General features: G+C 58.2%; 5 protein-coding genes across 5 annotated transcripts in view; 2 read left to right on the top strand and 3 right to left on the bottom strand.

Moving 5' to 3' along the window:
* Window positions 1–468: 468 nt before the first annotated feature.
* On the top strand, window positions 469–3,957 carry ACA1_148020 (uncharacterized protein; the record flags this gene model as incomplete). The annotated part of the gene is made up of 12 exons (XM_004335238.1): window positions 469–678; window positions 897–1,020; window positions 1,093–1,349; window positions 1,606–1,677; window positions 1,719–1,817; window positions 1,892–2,025; window positions 2,084–2,542; window positions 2,618–2,776; window positions 2,850–3,126; window positions 3,206–3,349; window positions 3,460–3,605; window positions 3,690–3,957. The coding sequence occupies 12 exons, from the start codon at window positions 469–471 to the stop codon at window positions 3,955–3,957; spliced, it is 2,349 nt and encodes a 782-aa protein (XP_004335286.1).
* Window positions 3,958–4,133: 176 nt separating this feature from the next.
* On the bottom strand, window positions 4,134–5,261 carry ACA1_148010 (glucosemethanol-choline oxidoreductase; the record flags this gene model as incomplete). The annotated part of the gene is made up of 5 exons (XM_004335237.1): window positions 4,134–4,358; window positions 4,437–4,659; window positions 4,753–4,868; window positions 5,042–5,149; window positions 5,241–5,261. 5 exons carry the CDS (start codon window positions 5,259–5,261, stop codon window positions 4,134–4,136), a joined length of 693 nt encoding a protein of 230 aa, XP_004335285.1.
* Window positions 5,262–6,944: 1,683 nt separating this feature from the next.
* Window positions 6,945–8,484, bottom strand: ACA1_148000 (GMC oxidoreductase; the record flags this gene model as incomplete). Its single annotated transcript, XM_004335236.1, has 10 exons — window positions 6,945–6,997; window positions 7,023–7,138; window positions 7,254–7,304; window positions 7,343–7,406; window positions 7,497–7,628; window positions 7,728–7,825; window positions 7,893–7,949; window positions 8,044–8,128; window positions 8,188–8,228; window positions 8,339–8,484. 10 exons carry the CDS (start codon window positions 8,482–8,484, stop codon window positions 6,945–6,947), a joined length of 843 nt encoding a protein of 280 aa, XP_004335284.1.
* Window positions 8,485–9,517: 1,033 nt separating this feature from the next.
* ACA1_147990 (uncharacterized protein) lies at window positions 9,518–11,333 on the bottom strand (the record flags this gene model as incomplete). The annotated part of the gene is made up of 7 exons (XM_004335235.1): window positions 9,518–9,848; window positions 10,148–10,224; window positions 10,325–10,420; window positions 10,540–10,625; window positions 10,963–11,056; window positions 11,159–11,207; window positions 11,275–11,333. The coding sequence occupies 7 exons, from the start codon at window positions 11,331–11,333 to the stop codon at window positions 9,518–9,520; spliced, it is 792 nt and encodes a 263-aa protein (XP_004335283.1).
* Window positions 11,334–11,395, top strand: part of ACA1_147880 (RNA recognition motif domain containing protein) — a gene marked incomplete at both ends in the record, with an annotated part of 1,605 nt that continues 1,543 nt past the window's right edge. The window contains one exon of the mRNA XM_004335234.1: window positions 11,334–11,357. Coding sequence (XP_004335282.1) covers window positions 11,334–11,357 — 24 coding nt within the window. The remainder of the gene's footprint in view (window positions 11,358–11,395) is intronic.

Genomic DNA, 11,395 nt, shown 5'->3' with positions numbered 1-11,395 from the left:
TGGAAAAGATTTTAGCTTTGACGCGAGATGAAGTGAAGCACGTACGTTAGGAGGTGACCTGGCAGAGCAGAGGGTGGAGGAAGCAGACAAAATGCCAAGATGAGCTCAAAGACGATTAATTATGAGAAGAGTGTGCCTTACTCTTTGATTTTCTTCTTTCTTTTCTTTCGGGCGCACAAGGAAAGCTCCGAGGAAAGTGAGCGTCGACAAGATCAACGACCAATAGGATTTTTGGCAGACACTCAGCCCGTTCCCTCGTCTGTACCGACGTCGTAGCTGGCTAAGCAGTCAATACTCGCCAACCTCCAAAGCTCACACTAAAGAGACTTCCGATAACACTCTACGCCCTAAACTGAAAAACTGCACCTAATGACCTCGAAGCGTAACAAGCAGAAGACGGCCTGGGGTGGTTCATCAGCTTCATCGAGTGGTAGTGGGAGCGGCGTACCCACAGTGAGCCGGCGGACAATGGAAGACGCGCTGCTGTTGGCCCACATGCGGTGCGACGCCAACTGCAGCGCCGCAAACAGTGTGGCCCACGCCATCAACCGCTTCTGGAGCGGGCTGGGCCTCGACGCGCGCCGGACCCTCACCAGCGAGAAGAAGCACGTCGTGCTGCAATCCCTCCGCAAGAAGCACCTCCACACCCGCAACTGCCCCTGCTGCCAGCACTCCAAGGTACGCACGCACCTTCATCCCTCACCCATACGATGATCATCGTCTTCTTCAGCAACACGTGTTGTGGAATTGTCGATATATCTCTTCCTTTCTCATGATTCTCGCTTCAATGCGCGGGCTCATTTTCGTGGCATTATCGTTTCATTCTTGTTTGTTTCGATGGAAAGGAGCGAAAATAATCCGACCACCATTTTCCGCATTCCGCAACACAAACCCAGGTTTTCTTCGACGGAGGAGCGCGCACGTACGAGCGCTTCTGCACGGCTTGGGAGAATCAGCCCGACGACGCCGGCCTCATCGACATTCACTCCCCCGCCATCCTGGGCGTTGACGAAAACACTGGTAACGCACACCACACGACACGACCAACGACACCACACGAATGAACACTTACATATGTATATGAAATGTTAGAGGCGGACAAGTCGAAGCTCAACAAGAAAAAGAAAGGGGCGAAGAGCGAGAGCAAGCCTCGACCGCGGGGAGCCAAGCGCACGTTCCTCGACGAGCTCGAGGAGCGCGAGAATCGGATCCGAGAGGCGGAAGAGCGCGAGCGCGAGAGGGAGCGCGAGATCGAAGCCGAGCGCAACCGCAACAAGCCCGAAGAAAGGGAGGAGGACGTGGTCTACGTCGACGTGCCCACCATCTTCGGCGACGCGCTGTCGGTCAAGGTAACCATCACTTCCTCTCCTTCTTCTTCTGTGTGCACCTGACTGCTGCGAAGCCCTTCATCTCTGCCGCCGCCGCTGCCGCCTGCGCTCCGTCGCTGTTTAGTGCTCTCGTGGGGCTGAAGGGATCGGTTGTGTTCGTGTGTGTGCGAAAGGGGAGAGGAGGATGCGGCGGTGGATCGATTGGCGGCGGGGCGGAGGTGCATGGTCAGCGTATCAATCTGACGATCGTCTATGTTTGTGCACACCGTCGGGTCAGGCTGGCGTGATTTCGTTGAAGAGCTCCGAGATCGCCCGCGATGACCTCTGGACATTCCTCCTGGAGCGGTATGTGCACGACCACACTTCTGTTTTTTTGTTTTTTTTTGCCAGATATCTAAGAAAACTCTGTGCAGCGAGAACGATTGTCAAGCGAAGAACAAGCAGCACTACAAGAAGTGCGAGATCTGCTCATCGTACCACGTGTTCGAGGTACTGGTTCTGCTTTAATGATGAGTTTTATTGTATTTTGGAGTTCACTGAATGGGGGCTCCCCACAACTCCAGCTGTTTCTGTTCCACACATTCTTCGACAACGTGAAGAGAGCCCAAGTGGACGAGATCAGGCGCCAGCATGCCGAAGCCTGCGCCAAGCTCCTCCTCGAAGAGGAGCACAACAAGAAGGCCAACAAGAAGACAACGTACGTGCCTGAGTCTTGAACGATGAAGAACTCGTCAACTGAGTGTTCGTACACGCAGGTCCAAGTCCAAGAAGCGCAAGGAGCGGCGCAGTCGAAAGGAGGCGTGCGATTGCAAGTGCCATGACGGAGGGCAAGCCGCCCCCACCGCATCGCCGGTGATCGACCACCTCGCCCAGGCGGTAGAAGCCGACGGAAGCGGCGAAAGTGGTAACGAGGTAAGCGAAGACGAGGTGCGGACGGACGAAGGCCAGAACAGCGATGGAGACCTCGACACCTTCGTGTCAGAAGAAGAAGAAGAAGAAGAAGAAGACGAAGAGGAAGTCGAGGCTGGAGATGTGTCGACCGAAGAAGAAGAAGAACAAGCTCAGGAATCCGAGGAAGAGCCGGAGGTGCGAGTTGAGCCACAGCAACAAATTAGACACGAGGTCGATGACGGTCGAGGGTGGACGAAGCAGACCAACCGGAAGAAGCCCAAAAAGGCCGCTAAACCCGAAGTGGCGGTGCTGCCCGCAAAGACGTACGCCTTGTCATCTCTCGGTAGTTGAACAGCGGCCCACAAGTTACTGACCAGCAGTGGCTCGGGGTGGCACAGGTGTCCGCCGGGACTCAGCCTGGCGGTTCCGACCAGGAGCATTCCGACGCCCAATCGTGTGACCACGCCGCCCAGCACAGCGCCCGCCCTGCTGACCAACTCGGCCCCGAGCCTCAAGCGACACACTCCGTTCGCCGAGATCGCGAAGGAGAAGCACAGGTTCGTTTCCAGATTCACACTTCTTTCTGTTTCTCTTGGCACTCATCTTGGTCTGTGATGATGTTGTCTGCAGGAAGCAAGGCGATGGAAACCATCTGTGTCTGAACCAACTGCACGATCACAACCACTCCAAGCACGCACTTCCCAACAAGCCCCTCGATGCTCAGCCCAAGCAATCTGCATCCCCGCTGGCGGCGCCAGCGTCGGCCACTCCGGCTGCTGCGGCGCCGGCTCTCCCCAAGAAGCCCCAAACCTCGGCCTCGACCGCGAAGCCGGCGCCCATCGTACCGGGGCCGCCCCCTCCCCACTTCCCCTACTGGAGCCGACACCACCACAACGTGATCCCCAAGGTACTCCCCTGCTTGGTGCTTTAGTGGATTGGCGCTTTGATTGTGATCGGGTGATTGTTGGTTGGTTGCGTGGCTGCAGAACTGGGTGTGGAAGGCCAAGAAGGAGGAGCAGTCGGCGGCCGAAGCCAAGGCGCAGGCGCAGGCCAAGGGGCTCGAGGAGGAGCGCAAGAGACAGGAGCGGCAGGAGAAGATACGCAGCGCCGCTGCGGTCTTGAAGGAAGCGGTACTCTGGCTCTCGCTCGTGTGGTACCGACACAGATCAAAGACATGTCTCACAACCAGACTGTGTGTTGCGTGCCATTCTTGGTGCGTGTGTGTGTGTGTGTGTTCAAGATCCGTGAGGCTGGAGATGCCAGCGATGTGAGCTTCATGAAGGAGACTCTCAAGGAGCTCAACGACCAAGCCAACGCCAAGTTCTGCTGCGATTGCGCGTTCGACAAACCAGAAGACGCCGACAAGCAACGACAACAGACGGACAGGTGAGCCTACCGCCAATCTACCGTGTGCATCGCTATCAGAAAGACTCACCTTGATGTTGTCTCGCTGTTGCGTGGCGTCCGCAGTGGCCCGGCGTGCAGCGTGCCCGATTGCCGCGACGTCGACTGCTGCTACTCCCACTTTGACGGTCCTTCGCTGTTCAGCATCGACCCGGTCATGTTCCCCTTCTCCCACAACTACACCTCCTCGCTCGTGTCGTCGCCCTCGTCGTGGCCTTCTTCGCCCACACTCGACTACAGCTATCAGTTCTCCTCCTACGCCGCAGGGGAGCCCTGTGCGGACTCTCTGCACCATGGCCACCACCAGCCTTGGCTCCTTCACTCGTACACCTGACCCTGCAGTTGCAGCTTGTCATTTCCTGGTGTGAAAAAAACAATATTGTTGGACAATGTAGCAGCTTTGTGGGGGGGGGGGGTTAAGAAGACTCCCAGCCAGTGGTGGAGAGCCAGTTGCTGCCTGCTCCAGCCCCTGCATGGCTGGGGCGCATGTGGCCTGGACGTTGCCACCTTCTACCGCCAGAGTTGCTCGACAATGTGCCTGGCGCGAGCAGCAGCGACGACGACAGTGGTGGTGGCCGGCTGTTGTTGGCCGTCGGCGGTGCTGATGAGTGTGTCGTGTAGGATGATGTCGCTGGCCTTCTCGCCGATCATGATTGCCGGCGCGTTGGTGTTGCCCGAGATGATCTCCGGAAACACGCTCAGGTCCGCCACACGCAGGCTTTTCAGCCCGTGCACCTGCACCATTCACCCCACGCCGTGAGTGCGTGTTCTTGTGCGTGTGCGTATGCGGTGTCGCACGCAGCGTGTGCGTACCCGGAGGTGAGTGTCGACCACGGTGGTCTTGACTTGCACTGGCCCCATGCGCGCGGTGCCGGTGGGGTGGTACACGGTGAGGCAGTTCTTGATGACTAAGGCCCGCACGTAGCCATCGCTCTCGGGGTCCTCCTCGGAGGTAGATAGGGCGAAGGGGTAGTTGGAGCGCAGCCGCACGCTGCCGCGGATCTTCGGGTGCAGGAGGGTCGGCAGGAGCGAGAACCTGCAAGTCGCAACACCGCACAAGCAACACCGCACGCGCACACACGAAAGTTAGATCGATAGCACACGCACAGCCGCACACGCATACACGTACCCAAACTGACTGGTTTCGTAGCCTTCGATGTTGAGGCCGAACTGCGCCTTGAGCTTCTCGGGCTCCGTGCCGGTGAGGCCCGAGAAGAGGCAGTGGATTTGCAGATCGGGAATGGGCTGCCACGCAAAAGCCACAAAGCACATTGTGTGTGTGTGTGTGTTTGTGTGTGTTGTGTTGTGTGTGTCACACGACTGAGTGTTAGTTGTGTTGTGTCACACGACTGAGTGTTAGTTGACACGACACGCGAATTTATATACTATAGGCATGAGGGCTGTGTGGATCGTCATACGTCGGGCAGGTGACAGTTTTCGGTGCGGATGAAGGCCATCGACTCGAGGGCCTGGGAAGTGTACGGCCCCTTCTTGAACAGCAGGTAGCGAACCAAGTTGCCGATGTTCTGTCGCGCCCATTAAACAAAGCTAGTGAGCCGACTGGTCAAAAATTCGCGGGCTCATGCGCGGTGAGTTGGGGTGGTGGTCAGTGCGCACCTCAACCACGGCCTTGTCCATCGTTACGGGCTTGGAGCATCCTGAATGAGTTCTACTGAGCGACTGGATAGCGGCACACTTTGCCGACGTGCCGCCTCCGTTCCATTCGCTAGCCCTCGCCGCTCTACCGCTGCTTCTCCTCTGTGCCCTCGACACTGCCCGCGCTTCCATCTCCTCCGGAGGCTGCTACGCCACGCCTCCACCTTACACCAGCTGGTGCAGAGGACGAGGGCGATGCCAACCCGCGGGCGGCGAAGAGAGGCCGCACCAGCAAGGCCGCAAAGGAGCGCGACATCGTTGCTGCCGCCGCCGAGAGAGGAGAACGCCAACGCGAGACAGCGCAGAGCCGAAGCCAGGCGGAGGGAATTAGAGGACCGGCAGCAAGGGCGGGCGCTCGTGCTCGAGTACGCGTCCGAGGAAGAGGTCCTTGGTCCTGCGCCCACGGCCACGAGCTACGTACGTTGCCCCCACCCGCCACCCGCGCTTCAGCCACCGTGGTGCCTACGGCCGTAGCTCACAAGATTCCTGCTTAACACGACGGCACCTAGCACGATGTTTGCGCACCATGTTGCTGCTGGATCGTGCCAGAGCGTGTAAATGCCCGTCATCCTGTGGCGGGAAGGTACTCGCCGACCTTGATCTCAAGCTGGCCGCGGCTGTTGATGGGGACTGACTCACTCTCTCACTCTCCGGCTACCATCGACCGGTCCACACACAACAGGCCCAACAGCTGACGGCCGCACTCCTTCCCCTGGCTACAAACGAGCGAACAACCGAGAAGTAACGAACGAACGCCAAAGAAAGAACCCGATGGCATGAAGCCCGGCAAGGAAAACTGCCGTGCCGTCGTCCTATAGGATGTTTTTACGGCGATTATTACTATTGCCGTGAATGTTGCCAAAGCACGTTCGCGTTTCTGTGGCCCTATAGGATGTTTTTGCGGCGACAACATTCAAGCCAAAAAACAAGGACGTCGGAGGTAATTTCACGCCAAGAAGGGTTCAACCCTCCGTACGGCCGTACATGTAGAAGCTTCCAACATTTAGAGTTAACGCAGTGAGTCGAGCCTCCGGCATGCAAGCTTACCCGCTTTTTTTTCTGTGCCTCGGTGTTGCTTTCTTCACAGGGGGAGCCTTTGCGGGTAAGTCTCAATTCTTTTGCTGAAGGCTGACAATGTTTATCGCCCCCCCCCCACAAAGCTCCAGCAGGACGGGGCTTCTTTGGTCATCTGCGTCTGCAGAACTGCCTACCGTTTCCTCTTCAATTGGCGCCCTTCTCCAACGTCATGATTGCAGGCCTGGCCCTGAATGCCACTGCGGACTTCAATTTGAAGGCAAACAGCAACAACTCCTACACCTTCATCTCCGATACAGGCAGCGTATGCGCCGGGTTTTGCGTCTACAACACTCCCAAAGGAAGTTGCAGCATCGATTGGCTGTTCTTCCCCTCGACTCCAGATGTGATGGGCTTCGGACATAGTTCAGCATGCCTCGAGATCGGCATAAGGGTGGACTGGGCATACAACGTAAGCTCATGGACCCTTACCGGGACATTCTTAGGATGGTGAAGACATGTTTCGCACATCCGGTTCATTTCTTCATAGACTTGAATATATTTGAGACCCCAACGACGAGAGTCGGGCCATCGATAGCAGTCTGCACGGCATTCGTGTTCGACACGTCGCGCCATTTCGACGTCCCGGCGTCAACTTGGCGCCAGCCAGGGCCGGGAGCTCGACGAACTGCCGCGAGCCCCCACTGACAACAGCAGGAGGCGCGAAACGTGCTTTGAGGAAAGGGTAAGGGAGGCCGTGGAGAAGGCCCTCCAGCCTGAGCGCGGAGAAGGCGACCGGGACGAACAGGTGGTCCTGCATCTGCTCGCCGACGTACGGCATGTCTCTGTTTGGTGGTGGCGCATGTCACCGAACCGCGCAATAGACATCTGCCGTGTGTGTGGGTGTGTGTGTGTGTGTTGCGTGCGTGCGTGCGTGCGTGTGTGTTGTGGCCACTGTACTGGATGAGGGGAATGTAGAACTCCCGGAGGTGCTGCTTGGGACCCACGCCGCTGAGCATGAGCAAGACGGTGCCGCAGGCCAGGATCACGTCCTTGCCGCGTAGGCCGTATGGAACCGCTTGTAATTCTCGCTCTGGAGCTTGTACTCGACACCTGTAACCACACACAACACACACACACACAACACACACACACACACACAATGAGGCAAAGAAAAAGTGCGAAGCCGCGTAAATACAATACCAACAGCGCGGGTGCGGTCGATGTCAAACAGAACGCGCGTCGCATGGGCGCCGACCAGGACGGTGAGGTTGGGCCGCTTCTGCACTTCCGGCTTGAGGAACGCGTAGGCCGTGGTGCACCGACGTCCGTTGTCTGTTCGGTGGTGGGCAGTGGCGGGAAAGCCAGCGTTAGGGCAAAGTCAAGGGAAGTCAGTTGACTTTTGATTGCCTCAGTACTGGGGCGACCGGGTACCGATGGTCAGTTGAGCGTGGCCGACGCCGAGCTGTTGGCCGCCGTTCATGTCCGGGTTGTACAGAATGCCGACACTCTGGGCCGCAGCGATGAATGTGCTGTTTTGTGTGTGTGTGAGTTATGTAACTTTGACGAATGGGCCACGTAACGAATCCTTGGACGCACCCGGTGATGGTGTTGGGCGCCTGGACGTCGCTCACCACGAGGGGTCCACCGGCTCCCCTGTGGCTCGATGACTCTGCAATCAATCGGCGGATCCACATGAGTCATCTTCTTGTTTAGTCCCACGAGAAAACATGATACACGAAACACGAACCTGTGCTCGGACTTGCGGAAGTTGGGCAGCACCTCCTCGTACGACCACCCGGTGCAGCCAAACTCGTTGGCCCACAGGTCGTAGTCTTTTTTGTGTAATTGAAAAGGGTGTGTGTGTGTGGTCTGGGGAGGAGCAGGGGCGTACCGCCAGGATTGCCGCGAACGTAGAGCATCCATTTCAAGGAGCTGCAACCTCCCATGCTGTACACATGAGTGTCAGAGAGTGAGCGATGAATGCCGGGCCTCACAAAATGCCCATGATGAAGAAGAGTCCTCCATGGGGGAGAGACACGCACACTTTGCCGCGCGGCCACACGTGCACGCGTCCGTCGGTGGCACGCCACACGTGCACGCGTCCGTCGCCCACCCGTTCGGTAGACACGGCACTGGCCGCGATCACCTTTTTCTTCAGCCCATGGGCGAAGGAGGAGGTGCACAGCATGGCCAAGCGTCTTCGCATACTTACCTGCCTGGCCGACCGAGCCTGGCCGTCCACGGCGCCCCTTTTCCATGGTGTGTCGTGGGCAGGCTTTGGGGGTCAGCACTGCACAATATTTGGTAGAATGGGCGGCAAGCTTGAGGCGCGGCCGCCCACGCCCAGCGATCAACAACAAGTACCACCAACGTGATCGTGTGCGCACAACACATTTTATGTCGACTATGACGCACAGACGCGCCATGGCGCGGTGCAGGTCCTGCTTGTTGGCCAGCACCACAGCGGCACCTGCGGCCCCAACACAGCCAGCATAGCTTGGAGAAGCGTGGCTGCCTCGCCCACTCTCTCACGGTTGCCGCTGTCCACCACATACACCACCCCCTGCAGGGGGTCCCGGGAAGAAGTGGCGTCACAGCGGCCGGATCTTCTCCTGTAGCGGGCTCACGGTCATCAGGTTATGGTGAGGTTGCCACAGGTTGCGCACTCGTAGGAGGAGCTCGGCCACATCAGCATTTTTCACACTTTCACCAAATCGATAGCCCTGGGCGTTGGTTTCTCCAGCACGCCCTATATTCAACCCCCTCAGCTCCTGGTCGCCCTCCACCTCGCCCACGCCGTCGACCATCGTCTTCGTCTTCGTCGTCCGCCTCATCAGCGCCTTTGTTCTGAACTCGCCCACAGCTTCGGCTTATCGCCTTCGTCGTCCACCTTGTTACCGCCCACGCCCACGCCCACGCCCACGCCCACGCCCACGCCCACGCCCACGCCCACGCCCACGCCCACGCCCACGCCCACGCCCACGCCCACGCCCACGCCCACGCCCACGCCCACGCCCAGTCACATCGACCATCGCCGTCCGTGTCAGCCACGCCTTGACCTCACTGCGCGGCCTCAAGGACGCCTTCGCCTTCGGCTTGATCGTTGGCATAGAGCTATCCGTCAAGCAGGCCACACATGCCGGTCTTTGAATGTTCGGGTTGACTGCTTCCATGTTTGGATGCCTTTGCCAAGGGGGTCGCTCGGCTTGGGCGGATTTTTCTCAGCGCTGCAGGTTGGCGCACCAGGAGAGCACCACCGGCGGCGGCACCACCACCCAGCCACCTCCAGCGGGCGACTTTGGCTGATTCTCGGCTGCGGTGGCGTCTTGCTGCTGTGCCGAAGAGCGGACGAGGTGGGTCACGCCAGGGCCGAGGCAGGACACCACGCGGCCGCCGTGCCGAGTGATCGCGGCGGCGACCTCCCTGCGCAGTCCCAGCGGCAGGCTGTCGTCGAGGAAGGCCACCATGGCGGCCAGTCGTTTCTGGCAGTCCTGCGTGTCCTTGTAGCAGCTCCAGCACACCTCTTCGACTTCTTGGCTATTGAGCACACACCTGTGCCAACCCTCTGATATCAGTGTTGGCACACAACACACGTGAGACACGACACATGACACACGAGACACGACACACACGCACATGGGCGACGTGCACGTACAGACAATCTGAGCACAGGTTTTGGTTGTGGCAGCGGAGGCAAGAGACCTGTGGCTCCGCTGGGCACAAGGTCCTGCCGCACTCGTCGCACTCAATGACACATCGTTCGCACACCTGGCCGTGTTGTGTCCCGTTGTGGTTGGTTGGCGCTGGCTGGCTGGCGTTGGTTGAGGGGTGCACGTACCAAATCACCACACCCCGCGCAGGTGGAGAACGCCTTCTCCTGGTCCCTCTCGAGTTCCTCCCTCAGGACCTGGCCCTCGTAATAGTCGTCCTGTTGTACCGCAGGTTACGCGCGAGCCTGCGTGCGCGCGCGTGTGCGTGTGCGATCATGCGTGTACGTGAGCGTTGTGAATTGGATGGGATGTACATACCTCGAGAGTGTGGCCACACCTAGCACATTCCCAGAAGTCGTCTGCCAATTCGTCCTCATACTCCTCCCGAGCGTCGTACGCCCAGGCGAAGGCCATCTGTCGTTGTATCACGCACACAGCGTCCGGCAGCATGCTTGAGCGCGCTTGCACATTCCCACACATGGCGCACGCACCACCGCACGCGCACGCGCACCACCGCACGCATGTGGCGGTACCTCGGGATCGCAATCCATGCACGTCCACAGGTCCACCTCATCGAATTCTGGCGGCAAGGGCCTTCTCGATGCCTCCCACTCCTTTTCTGTGGTCCTTGGCACTTCGCACTCCCTGATGGCCCATATAAGTTTTATCACATGGCACACGTTTGACGCAAACACGACACGACACGACACGACACGACACGACACGACACGACACGACACGACACGACACGACACGACACGACACGACACGACACGACACGACACGACCGAGACACACGACACACAGCACACATGAAAGTCGCACCACTTCTTGGCACCACAATTTGCGCAGAGCAGAACATCGCAAAAGTGGCACCTGATCAAGCACTCCGCTGGCCATGTGGTGGTGAGACTAGGAAAAAAATAGCAAACATGGTTGGGCGTAGTAGTACGAACGACAGGAAATGATGGAGCAGATGGAGCAGTAGTAGCCGTCGGTACGTTCAGGGAAGGTGAACATTCTCGCTTTGTTGGGGTGTTCCAAGCACACCTGCAAAGCACAACAAGGTTAACACAACATGTTGCTATTTTTGTGTAATAATAAAATAATTATTTATATAATAATTATCAAGAGAGTTTGTACGAGAGGGACTTGGCACAGGAGCGCGTAGGGGAAGGCCAGGTGCAGCCTGCCCAACAGCCTGCTCAATTATATAAACAAAGAATTCATTAAAATTAAAATTTCAATTATTAAATTGAAAGGGGTACCTGAGGGGGAAGAGGTTGGAGAGGCTCTTGGCCAGCAGCGACTGCACGAAGAGGCACATGACGCCGCGCGGCAGGACGGAGAGGTAGTCGCGCGCGATGAGCTGCAGCTGGCCGAAGGTGA

Source organism: Acanthamoeba castellanii (assembly GCF_000313135.1).
Source record: "Acanthamoeba castellanii str. Neff unplaced genomic scaffold scf7180000084714, whole genome shotgun sequence".
NCBI classification, from domain to species: Eukaryota; Discosea; order Longamoebia; family Acanthamoebidae; genus Acanthamoeba; species Acanthamoeba castellanii.
This window is presented reverse-complemented; position numbering and strand designations above follow the sequence as displayed.